This window comes from Peromyscus californicus, unplaced genomic scaffold, assembly GCF_007827085.1.
Source record: "Peromyscus californicus insignis strain IS unplaced genomic scaffold, ASM782708v3 Scaffold_3__1_contigs__length_106647218, whole genome shotgun sequence".
NCBI classification, from domain to species: Eukaryota; Metazoa; Chordata; class Mammalia; order Rodentia; family Cricetidae; genus Peromyscus; species Peromyscus californicus.
The window spans coordinates 1,163,854-1,181,287 of record NW_026294551.1 but is presented as its reverse complement, the minus strand read 5'-3'; the positions used below and the strand labels follow the sequence as shown (position 1 = coordinate 1,181,287).

At 48.7% G+C, this 17,434-nt stretch overlaps 1 protein-coding gene across 4 annotated transcripts in view; it reads right to left on the bottom strand.

Moving 5' to 3' along the window:
• Positions 1 to 32: 32 nt before the first annotated feature.
• Positions 33 to 17,434, bottom strand: part of Csnk1d (casein kinase 1 delta) — a 37,789-nt gene continuing 20,387 nt past the window's right edge. The window contains exons 3-10 of one of the 4 annotated variants that reach the window (XR_008222201.1): positions 16,138 to 16,286; positions 15,197 to 15,425; positions 14,607 to 14,777; positions 13,731 to 13,879; positions 11,896 to 12,067; positions 10,454 to 10,593; positions 974 to 1,126; positions 33 to 172 (exon numbers count right to left, since the gene is read on the bottom strand). Coding sequence is in view for 3 of the 4 variants with exons in the window: in XM_052756165.1 (XP_052612125.1) it covers positions 1,037 to 1,126; positions 10,454 to 10,593; positions 11,896 to 12,067; positions 13,731 to 13,879; positions 14,607 to 14,777; positions 15,197 to 15,425; positions 16,138 to 16,286 (1,100 nt within the window). In the remaining variant the exon portion in view is untranslated. Of the gene's footprint in view, positions 1,127 to 3,990; positions 6,061 to 7,154; positions 7,218 to 10,453; positions 10,594 to 11,895; positions 12,068 to 13,730; positions 13,880 to 14,606; positions 14,778 to 15,196; positions 15,426 to 16,137; positions 16,287 to 17,434 lie in introns of those variants that run through there. The other 3 variants (XM_052756167.1, XM_052756165.1, XM_052756166.1) reach the window with 3 other exon arrangements.

Here is a 17,434-nt window from a genome sequence, read left to right as displayed (position 1 = left end):
CGGGCGGGCAGGGAGCAGGGAAGAGGTCCAGAGACTGGCAACGCTCATATTTATTTCACAAACAGGACCAGCTGAGGCGGGGCCATCTGCTCAGCTCTGGCTGCCTGGTCAGCGGGTCAGTGTTTTGCGGGGAGAGGTGGCGGGGTGGGAACCGTGTCATTCCAAAGTGGATCTGCGGTGAAGCCAAGGAAGCCGCACAGTTACCAGCCGGCAGACCAGGGCCCCAGCCTGCTGAGCCCCAGCAGCCTGTGCCTCCCCGCCCCCCACTGTGGCCAAGGACCTAGAAACCCACACTTAGGAGACAACACGACTTTAATCAGAGGGCAGGGCTGGGACGGGCTGGCAGGTGGGTGCTGCCTGCAGGGTCCTCCCTGGCCCCACCATCCACCCCATCTCTGCCCTGGTCTCCTACATTGCCAATCATCCCTCTTGTCTAGGGGACAAAGCGCTCCTTCTACCTGAGAAGGTAGAAACAGTCCTGTGTGTAGAGGAGCACCAGAGGGCCTGTCTCCAGGAGCTGTCTGGTTCTGGGCAGTGGTCTGTTCACCCTGAGTCCCACCTTTGTTAAATAACAAACTGCTGATTCTTAAAAAGTGGTTCTGATCTTCATTAGCTCTCCCAGTTCTGCCTGCTGTAACCTTCTCTGCTGCCCCTAGGGTTTGTTCAGCAGCCACAGCGTTCATATAGCAGGAAGAAAAGGGGAGAGGGGAATATCAAGGGAGGGAGAGGGGTGCCAGGGTGGCACTGGGAGGCCATGGGAACCCCCAGGGGTGAGGAGACTGAGCTGAGATACAGCATAAGCTCTGTTCACTGTCTGTGGGCTTCCAACGTAAGTTTCCTGCCTTCCGTTTATTCACCCCTCTGGAGGGCTGGTAAATTTCTCTTATGTAGTCAGCACCTGCTGATCCTGTTCCCCGTCCTCTGTCCAGCCCATGCTCAGCACTCGGGTTTGCCCTGGGCACCTCGCACCCACCTGCCCTGTGGCCAGTGGCGGCCTGCGTGGCTGGAAGCCCGGTCAGAGGCCGCTGGGGCCGTCTCAGTAGGTGGTACGTCGTGGGCGCTGGGGACGGCAGCGGGCACCTTGGCGGGCCGCATGCAGCCGGAGAGATGACACGTCCCTGCTCCTCTGCAAGGAAAAGGAGGCAGTGCTCATATCTGGTACCAGCCTCCCATACTCCCTGGTAAGTCTGGCTCTGCTCAGCTCCATGAGGAGGCCAAGGGCTTGCAGCTCTGACCCAGTCTCAAGATTCTGGGGTGCCTCTCCCATCTGGTCCTTTTGTTCCCTTTAGTAAGTCAGCTGGTGGGCAGTGCTGGTGGCAGCTGTGGTCACATGCATCCTGGAGTCTCATTTGCCAACCTCACCAGAGCAAGTGGGAATGGCAAGGACCTCAGACTTAGAGACAGGCCAAGTCCCAACTGTGGCATTAGCTGCCCCTAGAAACTAGAGGGAAAAGAGACAAAGTGGTGGGAGTGGGTAGCATTCTGACACAGAGACACTGGGCCTCGGGGGACATAGCCTGCTCTGCCCACCTCAGCCAGCCTCACTCCGCAGGACCCGCAAGAGCCTTCAGGCCTGCTTCCTCTACTCCTAGGCCTAGCTGCAGCAATTATACTGATGGAATCATTGCCTGAGAGCAGCTCTTGGTGGGGAAGGCACAGGAAGGGCCTTTTCCCAGAACTATCATCTGCACTGATCAGACTATGATTTATTTCCCAACCCCTTACACCCCAAACCAGCTCTTACCCTCACTAAGCTGCATCACCCTGGGTGAGAGCACCAGGTCATCCTACCCCTTCCATAGGGCACAGATCCATAGTGGGCTGCAGTCTTTATAAGGGAGATGCTGGGTGGCCCTGAGACCCCTCTCAAGCCTGTATGTGCTGGTGGGACCCCACTTGCACCCCATGGTGGCAGCCTCTGTGCCCTGTAATGAGCAGGTGGTTTCAACTGGACAAAAGCAAACTCCCTGTCCTCAAAGTATGGCTGCTGGAACACCTAGAGTGGTAACCATCCCAAAGAGATGACTCGTGAAGCCAAAAAGGCCTAAGGAGGGACTGTGAATGCTCTGGCAGCAGCTGGGGACACATCAGAGGGCACACTGAATAGACTGCCCTGTAGGGGCTGAATGGAGTACCAAGGATATTCAGTATCCTCTGAAGACCCAAGCCTGAGTGACAATGGAGAGGCCTGTCTATCCAGACTCACCTATAACTGGGCCTGCAAAGGTCCAGGGAAAGAGATATCTCATCATCCCCAAATCAGAGTCTGAGCAAATGAGCTAGGCTTATGGGCTACTACTGCCGAACCTACTGGGTCTGTCTCCCCAAACCCTGTACTCTTGGCAGAGAACACATAGAGCTAAGTATGTGAATGACAAGTAACAGCCTACGGGCTAGTGATTCTACACCATCTGAGGAATTCAGGGTGGGCTTCTGAAGGCAGCTGCCCAGATGCATGGCTGTTCGTGGGATCACCCAGTCTCCAGTGTAGACAATGGCCTCTTGGATGTGCAGTTCACCCAGACTCTGGTTCCAAGACCAGTTCCTTTCACCTCTAGCACAAGCACCTTTACAGGAGAGGTGAAAAGTAGCACCTAACAGTGGATTGCTTATAGGACCTGTACTTTGCCTGGCTGCAACAGAAGGGAGCTCTCGACTCAGGGAGGTGCCAATATAGGCAAAGCTGGCACTAATTTCATCTCCTATTTCAGTGGTTCTCAACCTTCATAATGCCATGACCCTTTAATACAGTTCCTATTTTGTAGTGATCCCCAACCATAAAATTATTTTTCATTGCTACTTCATAACTGTAATTTTGCTATTATGAATTGCAATGCAAATATTTTTGGAGATAAGAGGGATGTCAAAGGGGTCATGACCCATACATAGGTTGAGAACCATTGTCGTAGCTAATGTGGGACAGTGGAGCAACAGTCCCTTCTGGAATCCACCAAGCAAGCCAGAAGCCCACTTGGGATGCTCAAAGTACAGGCAGGACGGCTGAAGAGTATCTTGGAAGAGACTGGCAAGCTGAGGGTGGGGTTAGAGGGGCAAGAACTCAGGCATCATTGTGGGAGTTTCCCTCTCTAGCATGTCCACACCTGCCACACACAGGGAACTAAGTGGGTTTTGGCCATAGATCCTGCCAGCACTTGACTGCTACAACTGAGCCAGTGCCAAGCTCATTAGGATGTGGGACAGATAAGAATTCCCAAGAGGCCAGGTGGTGGTGGCACCTGTAATCTCAGCACTTGGGAGGCAGAGGCAGAGACAGGCGGATCTCTAAATTCCAGGCCAGCCTGGTCTACAGAGTGAGGTCCAGGACAGGCTCCAAAAGCTACACAGAGAAGCCCCGTCTTAAAAAAAACAACAAAAAAGAATTCCCAAGAGGACAGGTCTCCACAACACGAACAGACCTAGTTCCAGCAACCTGATAGCTTTTCCCTGTCCCTCAAAAGGGTGCTGCTGTAGAAAATTCATGTGTACACAGATGCCTTCTCCCTGTGCATGCCAGGAACAGTGGGACACACCCACCTCAGCTCCGCTCCCTAGCGAGGTGAAAATCTAAGGCACTAGCACAGAGGGTTATGTAGGTTAGGGGCTTCTATCTCAAAAGGTGCTTATAAGGTGAGTGGAGAAGGGCTCACAGAACCATCACAACATCCCTAAGTAAACTCATGAGAATATCCACCCACACACCCCAGAACCCAAGTGGGAGCCATCTTTTTGGCACCTACTCCAACTAGTTTTCCAGTACTTATAGGCTGGGAAAGGACAAGTAGGACTATCATCCTGAACAAGTTAGTTTTACTGGCTCTTTAATACCAACAGTCAGAAGGTTGAGGCAGAAGAATCAGTTCCAGGACAGCCTGGGCTACAGAAAGAGACTGTCTTAATCTCAGAGCCAGCACCCACACCAAGTTTACTTCCATATGGCTTACATACTGAAAACTCAGCTGCTGAAAGAAAGACCACACAAGGGGGAGGGAGGAAAGGTAGAAGTCATTATGAATTTATTATTTACACAATTGTTAAAGTACACAAATACAGTGGTAGTACAAACGCACAGCTCAGAGACTGGTCACCAAGACACAGGTTGATACACACATTCTAACTACGCTTCCTGCGAGTGATGATGGGATTAAATGTTAGGCAAGAACCGTCAGAGTCACGCCATGGAGGACCTCCAACGGCCTAATCTCAGCGCAACCCAACAGGGCCAGGCTGAACCAGGATCAGTCTCAAGGCCACCCTGACACCCCTCCGGCACCACAGGTATCTACAAAGAACACTTGCCAGGCAGGCCAGCCAATGAAGAGAGGAGGCCCAACTCTGATGATAAAAGAATTTGCAACAAAAATCTCAACCTTGCCCAACCCTCCCAACCTCCCTCTGCACTCCCAGACACACAGTCCCACCTAGTCGAGTCCCTGCACCCTAAAATGCTTGCAGAGGAACCAGCTCAGGACTCAGAAAGAAGCACCCACAGGCTCAGATGGCTGGTTGGCACAACTACAGCCACATTCTGGGATGCTACCATACACCAGCAGTGTGACCCACCCCTCACCCCAGGCCAGTACTCAAGTACCAGGGAACTCTTGGAAGAAAGGAGAAGCTATGGTGGCCAGTTTAGTACCCAGCATAACTCTCCACAGGTTGACAGGAAGAAATAAGAGATGGACCCCATACATGTACTGCATCCCATTTCTCAACTGGGGAGCTCAGGTCCTGCTGTCTCTTCATATCCGGTGCACATGGTGGGAAAGAGCATGTTGGCATCCTAACCGCCAGCGGCAGAGCAGCCCAGCCCGCTGATGTGTCCAGTTGAAGGTCACGAAGTGTGTGGTAGGCAGTCACCTGCTTCTTGGCACTTCAGGGTTGATTCCCTTTGGCCACTGGTCCCTCTGGGCAAACCATGGTGTCTAGGACAGCCTGCTCCCTGGGCTCTGAGCAGAGAGGAGGCGATAGACCTAAGTGGCATCTGCATGGGAGTACTCAGTCTGTTCAGCAACTTCCCAAGTTCAAAGGCATAGAGGCAACCAACACTACCAAAACATCAATCCTCTCCCCAGAAACCAGAAACACAAGCTCAGCTTTGAATCTTGGAACGCTCCAGCAGCCTATAGGGATCTCAAGGCCTCTGCATGTGAGTTCTTCAGAGTTTTGACTTCCTTCTTGCCTCCTTTGGGAAGAACATCATGCTATAGTGCCTTGCTGAGAATATACCTGGCACACCCTCGCTCCATGGCAGTTGCACTACCTGCTCTGATGATTACAGGCATATCAGTTTATAGTGGGGAAGGGTAAGCAAGATGCCCAAATTAGGCTGATGGGAGCCCACAAGACACACACGCACACACAACTGATGAGTATTTCCTTTCCAAAGTGAACAGCACAACACAAGAAAACAAAACAAACAAAACACACATCCTTGACACTCACATGTGCCCCTCTCTTGCCTGCTTCCATTTTACACAGAAGCTCCAAGCCAGCATGTCTCAGGATTCTTTAAGGTCAACATCTTTTTTGTTTAAGACCGCAAAAACAGACAAGAAAGAAACAATAAAAAGACAGAATTCTTTACACAGATTTAAGCCAGTAATTTTTAGCAAAATGATACAAAACTGTCTTAACCAAGTAGAAGACTGGTAGCTGCGGTGGGATCGTCAGGGAGTGCAGGTCCGCCACCACTGGTGGGAGCTGAGAGGCTCTTCACAGGGAGTCGGGTTCTCTCTGCAATGGTCTCCCAGCCTCTGCTCTTCATTCCAGCCCCATGATAACTGAGCTCACATGGGGCCACGGTGGCAGCCCCTGGCGATGGCAGCTCTTGGAGCCTGTCCATTTAGTTTGTGTTTTGATTCCCCATGAGCATCGCTGGGTGAGTGGCCTGGAGAGCTCCCGGCGTTAACATTTCGGGTTTAGACCGGGGGGCGTGTCACTAGTAAAGCCATTGGTAACAGAGTAGATCAGCCATGCATTGTCTGCCCTTCACAGCAAAAAGGAGAGTTCTCATCGGTGCACGACAGACTGAAGACCACTGGAAGCCACCCGACCGGGAATCTGTCGGAGCCAAAGCACAGGACAAGGTCAGCATGAGGCCAGAGGAACAGGCCAACCAGGCGTTTGGGCGCACATAACACAATAGAGCCTGGGAGGGAAGGGACACACTGCCAACTGGCTTCACTATAAACACCTTCACCCCTGGCCGCACAGAAAGGCCTCTGTAGCCAGGACAGGTGTTGAGCAGAACACAGGACAGGAAGATGGGGAAGAGGAGGCATGCAAGCAAGGAAACTGCAGAGCTGTGCTCCTGTAGATCTGAGTGGAGCAGTGACACTTGCTCCCAGCCTCCCTTCCTGGAAAGAACTTGGAGCTTTGAAACAGGCATATCCTTAGGGAAGACAGGAAAAGCAATTCTTATCAGCACATTTCCAAGGTGCACATTTATTAAATAGAGCAGATCGCCCAGCAGCACAACCCCACCAAAGCTCAAGCCTCTGATGGAAGGATCACCAAGTGCCATGTGGCCAACAAGAAAGGAGCTCAGCGTGGTCACCCAGCCATGCACTGATGGCAGGGTAGCAGGTGGCTGTGGCTGGATTAATACAGACAACAGCTGCATGGACAAGATGGCTGGGCAGGTACCGAGTTTGGAAAGAAACACAAAATGAGGACAGAGATAAATGAGAGAGTGGAAGAGGAATGACTGAAAAAGCCAGGACGGGCATAGACCACCGGGAGTCTGCATGTAGCAAGAGCTCAAGAAAGCCCAACACCAAGCATGGCACCACTCAGCCGAGTACAACAGACACATGTGCCAGCACATCTGCCCAGAGCCAGCCAGGCCTGAGGGCAGTTCCAGCATACCGAATGCAATCACAGGGAGGCAAGAGGACAAAGGTACAGCAGGATGATTCCCTAAGGCCACTTGGTCCAGAGATTCTAAGGATGCCACTAACCCCCCAGATTGGGCAGCTCACCACAGCTACTCCATATCCCACACATGAAGAAAAACAAGCAGAAGAAGCCTCACTCTACCTCCAGCACTTGGCATGCAAGCCCAGCCCACCAGTGAGCCCAGACGACGGGTGGGGAGTTGTTCCCACCTTGCCTGGCACCTGCTACCTGCAGAGCCCCACCATGAGCACACTCACCCAGTGCTGCCTTCCGATGGAGACGAGCAGCTACTTGCCGTGGTGTTCGAAAGGAATGCTATTCTGAGGTGGGGAAAAGACAGCTGTTGGTAAGTGTCCTGCTGGCCAGACCAGCACATGAGATCCTGGTCCCCTGGCTGCCTGTGTTGAGCCTGAATCTTGATGTGGCCCCTGTCTTCACCAGGTCAAGACAGCAACAGACACTTTGGGGACTCCAGCTAATGGCAAGTCTCTCCACATAGTGCATGAACTCATCAGTCTCTCATGACCCTTGATAAAAGTGGCCATTGCTATTCCAGCAGAACCCTCCTAACTTTGTGCTCTAGATAAACGGCGGGGCTGAGGAAGCCCTACAAATCGGTTTGATAGCACTACGCAGCAGGTGGAAGGGATAGCACCTCCCAGGATACACCCATGGGACATACTTCCTCCTAATGAAAGCACCAGGATGATCTTATGATCTTAATTTAGGGCAGGTGTGGATTAAGTGAGGTATCAAAAGCAATAAGTGGCACATTTTGAACTGTGCTAGACAGGAGACCTTTCTTTTCAACAAAGGAAAAACAAATAATAGAGATCCAATGATTAGATGCCCTGCAAAGCCTATGTTCTTTTGTCTAATGAGAGCAAACTCACAGATATCAGGAAACACGAGAACATGGTCTCCCCGTAAGACATGCCTAATGCAAGTGCCCTTCAGAGAAGGAAAGATGCCAAGGAAGAAGCAGCTGCTTGTGGTCAAAGCCTGAGTGAGGCTGAGGTCCTGCAGAGAAGAGTCCATCCCAGTGACCTGTACCATGCCTTATCATCATCAGAAGTGGACAAGGGCAGAGGATGCTTCTAAGGACTGGCTTTAACTGGGTGTAAGGACTTGTGGGTATCACATTCTAACCCATAGGATGCACAGCTATTAGAAAACCAGCACCCAGTAGTAGATAAAGGAAGCTCAGCAAAAGATACGTGCTGTTGCAACAAGGGCTTATACATGCACGGTATTCTCTAGTTCATTGTACTAAGTAAGTAGATGTCACCACTCCTACCTGAACCCCAACTCTCAAGGGGGAAGTTACTACTGGCCTGCCAAGCCTAGAGGAACCCCACTAGTCTTTAATTTTCAAACCTCAAGGGAGGTGCTTGGCTGAGGGCCTAGAAAGAGTGGAGAGGGATGCACATCTTACAAAGCACAACACACTGATGCTGGTGGTACTCTGCAATGAAAGGGATGCTCTGAAGGACAGCTGCCTCTTAGTTCAGCAAAATTCCCCCAAAGGTGCAGCTGTGAAGACAAATGAGCATTTGGAGACAATCATAATATAGGCAATCTCTAGAAAACCCCCAAGGTAGCCAAAGGAAAAACTAAGGAACTCTAGGAAGGGAGCCTCCCAGCTATGTTCAAGCCTGCTAACAGTTCTCCATGCACAAACAAGAAAGACCAAGCAACCAGAGACTGATTCAGAGGCCCAAGTTAACCATGTGGAGGAAAATGCTATTCTCTTGTCACCTTAAGGCCAAGGCAGTCACAGCCTTGGCAAGAAGCAGCAGCAGCTGGGCAGTACCCTGTGTCTTCTTGGTATCCATAGAACTTCCTGACTCTTCCATTTCCCTCCTGTATCACTAACTATCAGATGGTTCTTTTTGTATTGAACTAAAACAAAACAAAACAAAAAGACCACCCTTGCCATCCCTTCCTTAGTCTCTGCCCAGCCGCTGGCACGAAAATGTCCAAACCCAGCCAGGGTCCACCACATCATGGGGTGTAGATGAACAGGCAAAACTGACCACTTCCTAATGTGATCACAATGGTTTGTGTGGAAAAAAAAACAAAAACAAAAACTGTCAAGTCTTCCAGGAGGGAGCTGAGCTTAGAGTGTATACATCAAGGGACTCAATCTCCTCATGATGTCAAAACTCAAGGTTCACAATTTAAGTTATCCCTTGTCAAGCTCCCTACATTTGTTGTCTTTTCAGGAGAAAATTATACAAAACCAGCCATTTCTGGCAAATCAGAAATGCACAGGAACACATTTCAACAGTCTTGATTTCTGTCAGACCAGTCCTAGGTGTGGCCTGAGCCCAGGAAGCCCCAGGGATCTCACACTGACTCAACACATGTTCAGTCCTTACCCACTCAAACACCATACTAGATCCCACAGTAAGCCAGAGAGATGTTGCCATACAACCAAGTCCCAGAGCTGGGTGCAAGTATGCTTTAAAAACAAGCTCTTGGACAACAGTGGCACTGGCTGGTAAGAGCCTCCTCAAATTCAACTTGGACCCTACCCCCTGTAAGTGGGAGACTCTAAAATACTTACTTCAGAAAAAGGAACCTAATGTAGAAGTGACTCTAGTCTGTTGAATGAAGAGTTTTAAATGCACACAGCAGCAAAAGCACAGCATGGAGGACTTGGGTGCGGGTGAGGGAGCAGCTATGAGAGAGGGCCTGGAAACTAGTCCAAACTACCCTGCCTTCCCTGAGCACCTCCCTCATTAGAGACAGGGTGACAGAAGATGACACCTCCAAGGATGCTACCGCTCAGGATCCCTCACAGGGACCCTTCTTATGCAGCCACTGCCTTCCATGGTGTTGTGCTAAGGAGATTCTCACTAGCAAACAGAGGTGGAGTTGTAAAAAGCTGGGTGTGTCTACAACAGACCTCTCCCAAACAAGAGGTGTGAGCAAGCAGGCATACGGTGTCTCGCCTGGTGGGAAGGATGGCGGGGCAGGGATAGGGTTGTCCTTTGAAACTGAGTAGAAGTGAAAAAGCTTTACACATAGTTCACAGCCCATTACAGTCCTAATCAGGAAATAAACCCTTTAGGAACCCAGTTAGTCGGGGCTGTAGAGATGGCTCAAGTTGTTGAGAGCACTGGCTGTTCTTCCAAAGGACCCGGGTTCAATTCCCAGCACCCACACGGCAATTCACAACTGTCTGTAACTCCAGTTCCAGGGATTCTGACCCTCATATAGATATACATGCAGGCAAAACTCTGAAGTACATTAAATGAATAAATCCTAAAACAAGAAAGAAAGAAAGGAGGAAAGAAAGAGAGAAACCCAGCTAGTCACAAGCTCCAACCAAGAATTAGAAGCCTAGCTAAACATCCTCAAAAATGAGGAAAAAAGTAGGGGAAGGAAGGAAATACAATCTTCACAAGTGTTACCCCACTCCTGACTATGAATCTGTAAAGTCAGTCCTTAAGGTAAGGGAGAGAACCAGTGTCTGTAATCAGTGACAAGGACATGCATCCCCACACCGGGGTATGGCACATCCAGGCCTCAGTGAGTTCTACATGCATACCTGTGAGGTGGACATGCGAGAGGTATCTTGTCGGCCCGTGAGATCAGATGAGGAGACGTTGACTGGTGCCCCACGGTGCAGTCGCATGCTCACTTTCCGTTCTCGTTCCATGCCAGAGACGGGCCTAGGAGAGGTGTTGGCTAGAGGAGACGAAGAGGAACCATTACTGAGTACCCTTGGCTCTTGAACACCTCACTAGCTGAAGCTGGACAGAGAGCTCAGTGGTCAAGGTACTTGCTCTTACAGAGGACCCAGTTTGGTCTCCAGTACCCACATGGCAGCTTACAACCACCCACAACTCCAGTTCCAGATCTGATGCCTTCTTCTGACCTTCATGGGCACTAGGTACACATGCAGTGCACAGACACAAATGCAGGCAGCCCCCTGCCCCACACACATAATAATCTAAATAAACTCTCATGAGCCTACCGGCACAGCAGAGGCTAATGGCCCTAGCCAAATACATAGGCTCTCAGTGGACCTTTTCAGAGCAGAACCTGAACTTATTAACTAACTGGCTCAGGGCTACACACACAACTCAAATGCTCAGCAACCCCAAGACCCCTGCTGGTAGTAGGAATGCATTCCAAGACCTCAACACTTAGCAATACACGTCAGACCTGAGTAGTCAAAGGTTTGAGAAAATCTCTGAGAGAAAAAAAAAATTTTTTTTTTTGAGACACAGTTTCTCTAACATTCCTGGCTGTCCAGAAACTTGCTTTGTAGACCAGGCTGACCTCGAACTCAAGAGATCCGCCTGCCTCTGCCTCACAAGTGCTGGGATTAAAGGTGTGCTCCACCACACCCAGCACAGCAAAACTTTTTAAAAACTTATTTTATATGTGTGTGTATTTTGCCTACCCATGTCTGTGTACCATGTGCATGCAGTGCCCAAGGAGACCAGAAGATGGTGTTGGTTCCCCTGGAACTAGAATTACAGACAGCGTAAAAGCCGTCATGTGGGTACTGGGAAATGAACCCAAGTCCCGTAGAAGACCAGACAGTGCTCTTAACCACTGAGCCGTCTCTACAGCTCCATGAGAGCAAAACTTTATACAGGAAACAGCCAACACTAGCAACAAATTTCAGAGAACTCAATCTTTAGACCAAGTCTTGTGAGAGGAACATTCCTTTCTTTTCTTTGAGACAAGATCTCACTATGCAGACTAAGCTGGCTTTAAATTCACAGAAAGCCACCTTGCTTCTGCTTCCCAAGTTTTGGGGTTAAAGGTATGTGTCACCACGACATTTCTAAAGGTGATATCATGGGCTGTGCCCCAGCCCTATTACTCTTCAGAATGAGGAATGACTGAAATGGGGACACAACTCTCAACTGATTGGCCCAAAATTCTTGTGAGGCCACCAACTGGGGTGGTCAGAAAATCGTCAAACATGAAACAAGAGGCCCCAGTCTGGTGGAGCATGCTAAGAGGTATGCTTACCCGTGTGTGAGGTAGGGGTAAGGGGCGTTGGGGGAGCCACTTCTTGGGTTCCCCGCAGACGGCCGGAAGCTGTAGAAGGGAGGCCACGGGTGGCTGGATTCCGGGAGTGTCTTAATCGTTCCTCTCGGTCCCGGCGTTCCCGCTCAGCATCATCTGCAGCTCGGCTGGCACCCTGAGGAGGAAAGATTAGGATAAAAGTCTCCCTCTGGCACTAGTTCACAGTGCAGTGCCCCCCACATGAGGTGGGACATAGTGCAGCTGACAAGGTTCCTGGTATGCACCCCAAAGAAGCAGTTCTTGCCACTGCTTCGACTAGATACATTACCTATAAAGGTTCCAATTTCAAGTTCAAATTACGAAATGTCTTGATTGTCTGAGACAGGGTCTTGCTCTGTAGCCCAAGGCTGGCCTCAAGCTAATCACCAGCCTCCCAAGCACTGGAATTAATTACAAAGGTACACAACCATGCTTGGCTCAAAGAATAAATTTGTTTTTACTTTATTCTTGTTTGTCTGCTTACTCTATGTTGTCTCACTTTGTAGCCCTGGCTGGCTTGGAACTATGTATTCTAGACAGGCCTCAAACTCAAGAGACCTGCCTGCTTTTTCCCTCATAAATGCTTAAAGGTGCGAGCTACCATGCCCAGCCCAAGAATGAATTTTCAATGAGAATTTCACAAAGCCTTGAATTGTAGCAGCAATATCTGAATGATTACAGGAGCAAATTCAGACTGAATACCAGGCACTTGACCCTAGAGGCTCTTCTGAGGCCTATGAGATGTACACTCGATTGGAGATGGGGTAAGGAGTGCTGGATGACAGGGAGAGAGGCAGGGCTTAAGGAGACCACCAGGCTTCCTACCAGCCCAGACTATTATGCCACGCCACCACAGGCAGCTGAATCCACAAAGCTCTGAAAATTGGTAATGGAAATTATAATAGAATAATCTTTAAGGTGGGCATGGGGGCAGCAGTACCCACAGCACCTGGAAAGTCAAAGCATGAGGGTAGCTTAAGCCTAGGGGTTCAAGACTAGCCTAGGCAACAACAAACTTCAAAAAATAAAACTCAAGGTTGGAGCAATGGTTCAGTGATTAAGAGCACTTGCTGCTCTTGAGGAGGACCAGGTTTAGTTCCCAGAACCCACACTGAAGCTTACAGTAGCTTCTAACTCCAGTTTCAGGGGATCTGACGTCCTCTTCTGACCCTAAGAGCACCAGGCTCAGAAGTAGCTTTACTCCCTAAAAATTCAGGAAAAAGAGAAAAGAGGAGAGGGGAGGGAAGGGAAGTAAGAAGGGAGGACGCAGGCAGGTCTTTCAACTAAGGAAGACTTACCAATCCATAAGCAGCTGACTGCATGCAGACCTTCACTACAGCTTACCGGGCTTCATATTATACATATCCACAAATGCCAGAGGTCTTTATTATTTTGTGTGTTTTGTCTGCATGTAAGTAAATGAACCATGTGCATGCAGTACCCACAGAGGCCAGAAGAGGGCATAAAGGGGAATTGGATCCCCTAGAAATGGAGTTACAGATGACCCTAAAAACTGAACCCAGGTCTTCTGCAAAAGCAGCGAGTGCTCTTGACCTCTGTGCCATCTCTCCATCCCCAAACACTACAGAGGTTTTTGCCTCACTCATCATCTTCCCTCTCAGGACTCTGAACCCAGAGGCAAATTGGTCTCTAGGCCTAAGTTCCACCAGGTGTGCTTAGCTTTCTACCGTGCCTTACCATTGTGCATTGCACAGACAGCAGAGCTTTACATAAAAAACCCATCCCAGCCTTCTGAGGACCAGGATGCTGTCATCCAATGCTCTAGCAATATCACTTACAAATTTGAGCATGTTCCAGTCGAACACATAGTCGTAAGAGAAGCCCTGGCGATGGAACAAATTTCTGAAGAGCTGTCTCAGGTAGGAGTAGTCAGGTTTGTCATCAAAACGTAAGGAACGGCAGAAATTCAGGTATGTGGCAAATTCAGCTGAAAAAAAAACAAAAAAAAACCAAGAAACTCAATACTAGCTAAGTGGCCCAGACTGGTATCCATTCACCCAGTTCACCTTCCACAGCACCAAATAACAAAGATATCAAAGATGAAATCTGAAAACTAGTCATATTACTTAAGAAATCAGGCCTTGGGAGACTGCTTGGGGGAAAAAAATTCAACATATAGAACCTGGAGGTATACAGTTCAGTGGTAGAAAGGTCACACAGCTTGTATACCATGTGTGAGGCCTTGGGTTCCATATCTAGCACCCTCCACACTTCCCAGAAGGTCAACACTAGAGAGCAAAATTCAGTTATCCAGGGCATTTTTATCCCAGGAGCAATCTTACCAAATAGGAAAGTTCCCTGGGAAATGGCTCTGGGAGGTGGAATAGCGGTAAAGGGTAGTCAGTTTAAGGAGCAGTTAGGTCTCCCACTATTTTCCTCCTTCCCTATCCATGTAAGTCACCTCTCAAGGCTCAGTCTTGCTTCATTCCAGTCTCACTGGGGCCTCACAGAACACCTTTCAAACAAAAGCGCTCAGGGACGGAAAAGAAAAACAAACCAGGTCCAACTGCCACCTTCATATATGAAAAGTGCCTCTTTCATACAACTCTTCTAACAGAAGGAAGCAGGTCTGACAGCACAGCCAAAGGCTTTCCACACAAGTGTCTAGTTAATACGGGGGAGGGTGGCTGCAGTACAAGTATGAGGGGACTCACAAGGATAGCCCTTGCACAGCACTTCAATGGGAGTGGACATCTTCTTCTCACTGATCCTCTCATACTTCTGCCTCTTGGTGGCAGCCTTCAGCCCCTGCCAGGGGAGAGAGCCCAGGTTGAAGTACATCAGCACGTACCCCAGAGACTCCAAGTCATCTCTTCGAGATTGTTCTGGAAAGAAAAGGGAACTATGTCAAGGAAGGCATGTATGTCTGTGTATGTATAAAAGCAACACCTGGCAAACAAGAAAATGGAAATAAAACTTCAAAAATAACAGAAAAATATACTTGCAGAATTATGTCACCAGCAGTTGTCCCTTACATGTTGTTAAAGAACCTCCCTAACACTTCAGGAGAGCCACATCAACATCTTGGAGAACTGCTAGAGAAGCCATTTCTGCCTACCCCACTGCACCCTCCAGCAGCTGTGCACATCTGCTTGTCTGCTATAAAGGCTGGCTGACAGCCTCCATCACCAAACTGGCTCATAACCCCAGGCTGCTAAATAAGTTGGACTTTCCCTAAGCCTTATAAGGATGGACATACTAAAGATACATTAAGTCAAGAGTTGCACCCTATGTCAGGGCTCACCAATGCCAAGGTGCGTGTTGATGGAGGCATAGCGTGCCGTCCCTGTGAGGTTCTTGTTCTCTCGATAGGGGATATGCTGGTGAGTGCGGGCGTCCCGGTACTTCTTGGCCAGACCAAAGTCAATGATGTAGACCAGGTTGCCTTTCTTTCCCAGCCCCATGAGGAAGTTATCTGGCTTCACATCTCGGTGGATAAAATTCTTCGAATGAATGTATTCAATACGACTTATCTACAAACAGAGAAGCAATGGTGAGACTGAATCCCATAGTGGTTCGTGCTGCAAAAGGAGGCTGCTTGGCAGTGAGGCTCACATTACACATTCTCTGCTTTCTGGAAAGCACAGAGATTTCAGTTAGGGTGGTCATCTCTCAAGGTATCATTAGCTCTCTATCCCCCCAACAGGCCCAGACATTTCTCCTTGGTTCCCATGGGAGTAGAAAAGAGAGCAGGCTAAAGTGGCAACTCACTACCAGACAATGGTCTGTTATCAGCCAAACTTCTGCACGAGCCATAAACAAGATTTTCATAGAAACCACCCAAGAGTTGCCACCAGTCAAATGTGAGCTCCCTGAGAGAACTGGGAGGTCCATTCAATATGGACACACTTGAGAAGCTAAAAATTGGTCTCTAATCTTGAGGCCAAAGTTAAACAAATTCCCCTTTCTATGCAAAAATGGGTATAATAATGGAGAAATGGCAACCCAGTAACTTCTTTATTTGAGACAGGGTTTTACAATGTAGCACCCTGCTGATCTGGAACTTGCTGTGTAGACAAGGCTGGCAATGAACTCACAAAGATCTGCCTGCCTCTGCCTCCTGAGTACTGGGATTAAAAGGACGTAAAACCATGGCAAATGTAACCCAGTAATTTATTCTATCAAGCCAGCAAGCACATGCCAAGTACTACACTACCTGTGCACTTCAGGAAAAGGGGTGCTTACCATTTGGTCAGCAAGCAACAGGACAGTTTTGAGACTAAACTTCCTTGAACAGAAGTTGAAGAGGTCTTCTAGGCTCGGTCCTAGTAGCTCCATCACCATGACATTGTAGTCCCCCTCAGCCCCACACCATCTGATGGTAGGGATGCCCACTGGAAGAGAAACCAAACAGAGGACTTCAGCCCAGGCATCAGATCATCTCTATTCGACATGACACAGATGTTTAGTGAATTGAGTCTGTGGGTATGGGTGTTCAAGGGGTTCAGATGATCCTGGCAATGTCTTGCCTCAAATATATCCACTCGTGATTAAGCCACATACAGTTAACACGTGACACAGAGCAAACTCTGGCAAGAGTCAAGCAAGCAGTAACAGCAAATGAGATAATTTCATAACATCAACATCCATGGAAAGAAAAAGCACGTGAGGTAAGACAGGTCCAGAGAAGCCAGCTGGAAGCCATACCACCAGTGAGACTGGAACCTAATGTTGAGAAAACAGAAGAGAAAAACATCTACCGTGGGTTGTAGAAGAGAGAAAAAAGTATTTCCTTTTTTTCCCTGATATTGATGAGGGAAAAGCAAACACAATGAAAATTTCTTAGAGATTCATACGGACTTTAAACACACCAACCAGTAGGAGAAAGTAAGGAGAACAGGACAAATCTAACATAAAGAAACCAGCTGGGTGAGGAGATGTGCTTGTGAGATGGAGCTGTAGAATCCAGAGTTTTTGCACCTTGGACTATGTAATGAGAGCCTGTTTAAAAGAAAACAACAACTATAAACCAAACAATCCAGAACTCCAAATGAGGGAAGGAACTCAAGGATGCTTTCAAGATGCCAGATCTGAAAACAAAAGTCAACCTAGAAAAATATTTCATCTAAAAACATGGATGACTGACAACAGTCACACAAAGATGCTCAGGAAAAAGTGAAGAGCACTTGCTCATGAAGACTGCCAGGAACAAGAATGTACACAGAAGCTTTGTTCAGGTCAAAGAGCAAGCATTGAAGAGAGACAAGCTTTACAAGATGCCCCGTATTCTCCTCTGCCTACCAGAGCATGTGGTCTAGTGAGCTCCATACACTGTCACTGGCTCTTATCATACATGCTCCACTTTTGGCTCTGTCATGAGCCCAAGGCCTCTCTTTCCTTCCATGTGAAGTATTTAGTGGAGCTTCATTGTGAGTTTAGATGTTTGCAGGGAGATCCTACCATTTAGGAAAAAAAAAAAAAAAAAGCTTCATTATCTCAAAGTATTTTTTACATCTTACTTGAGAACCCATACAACAAATAT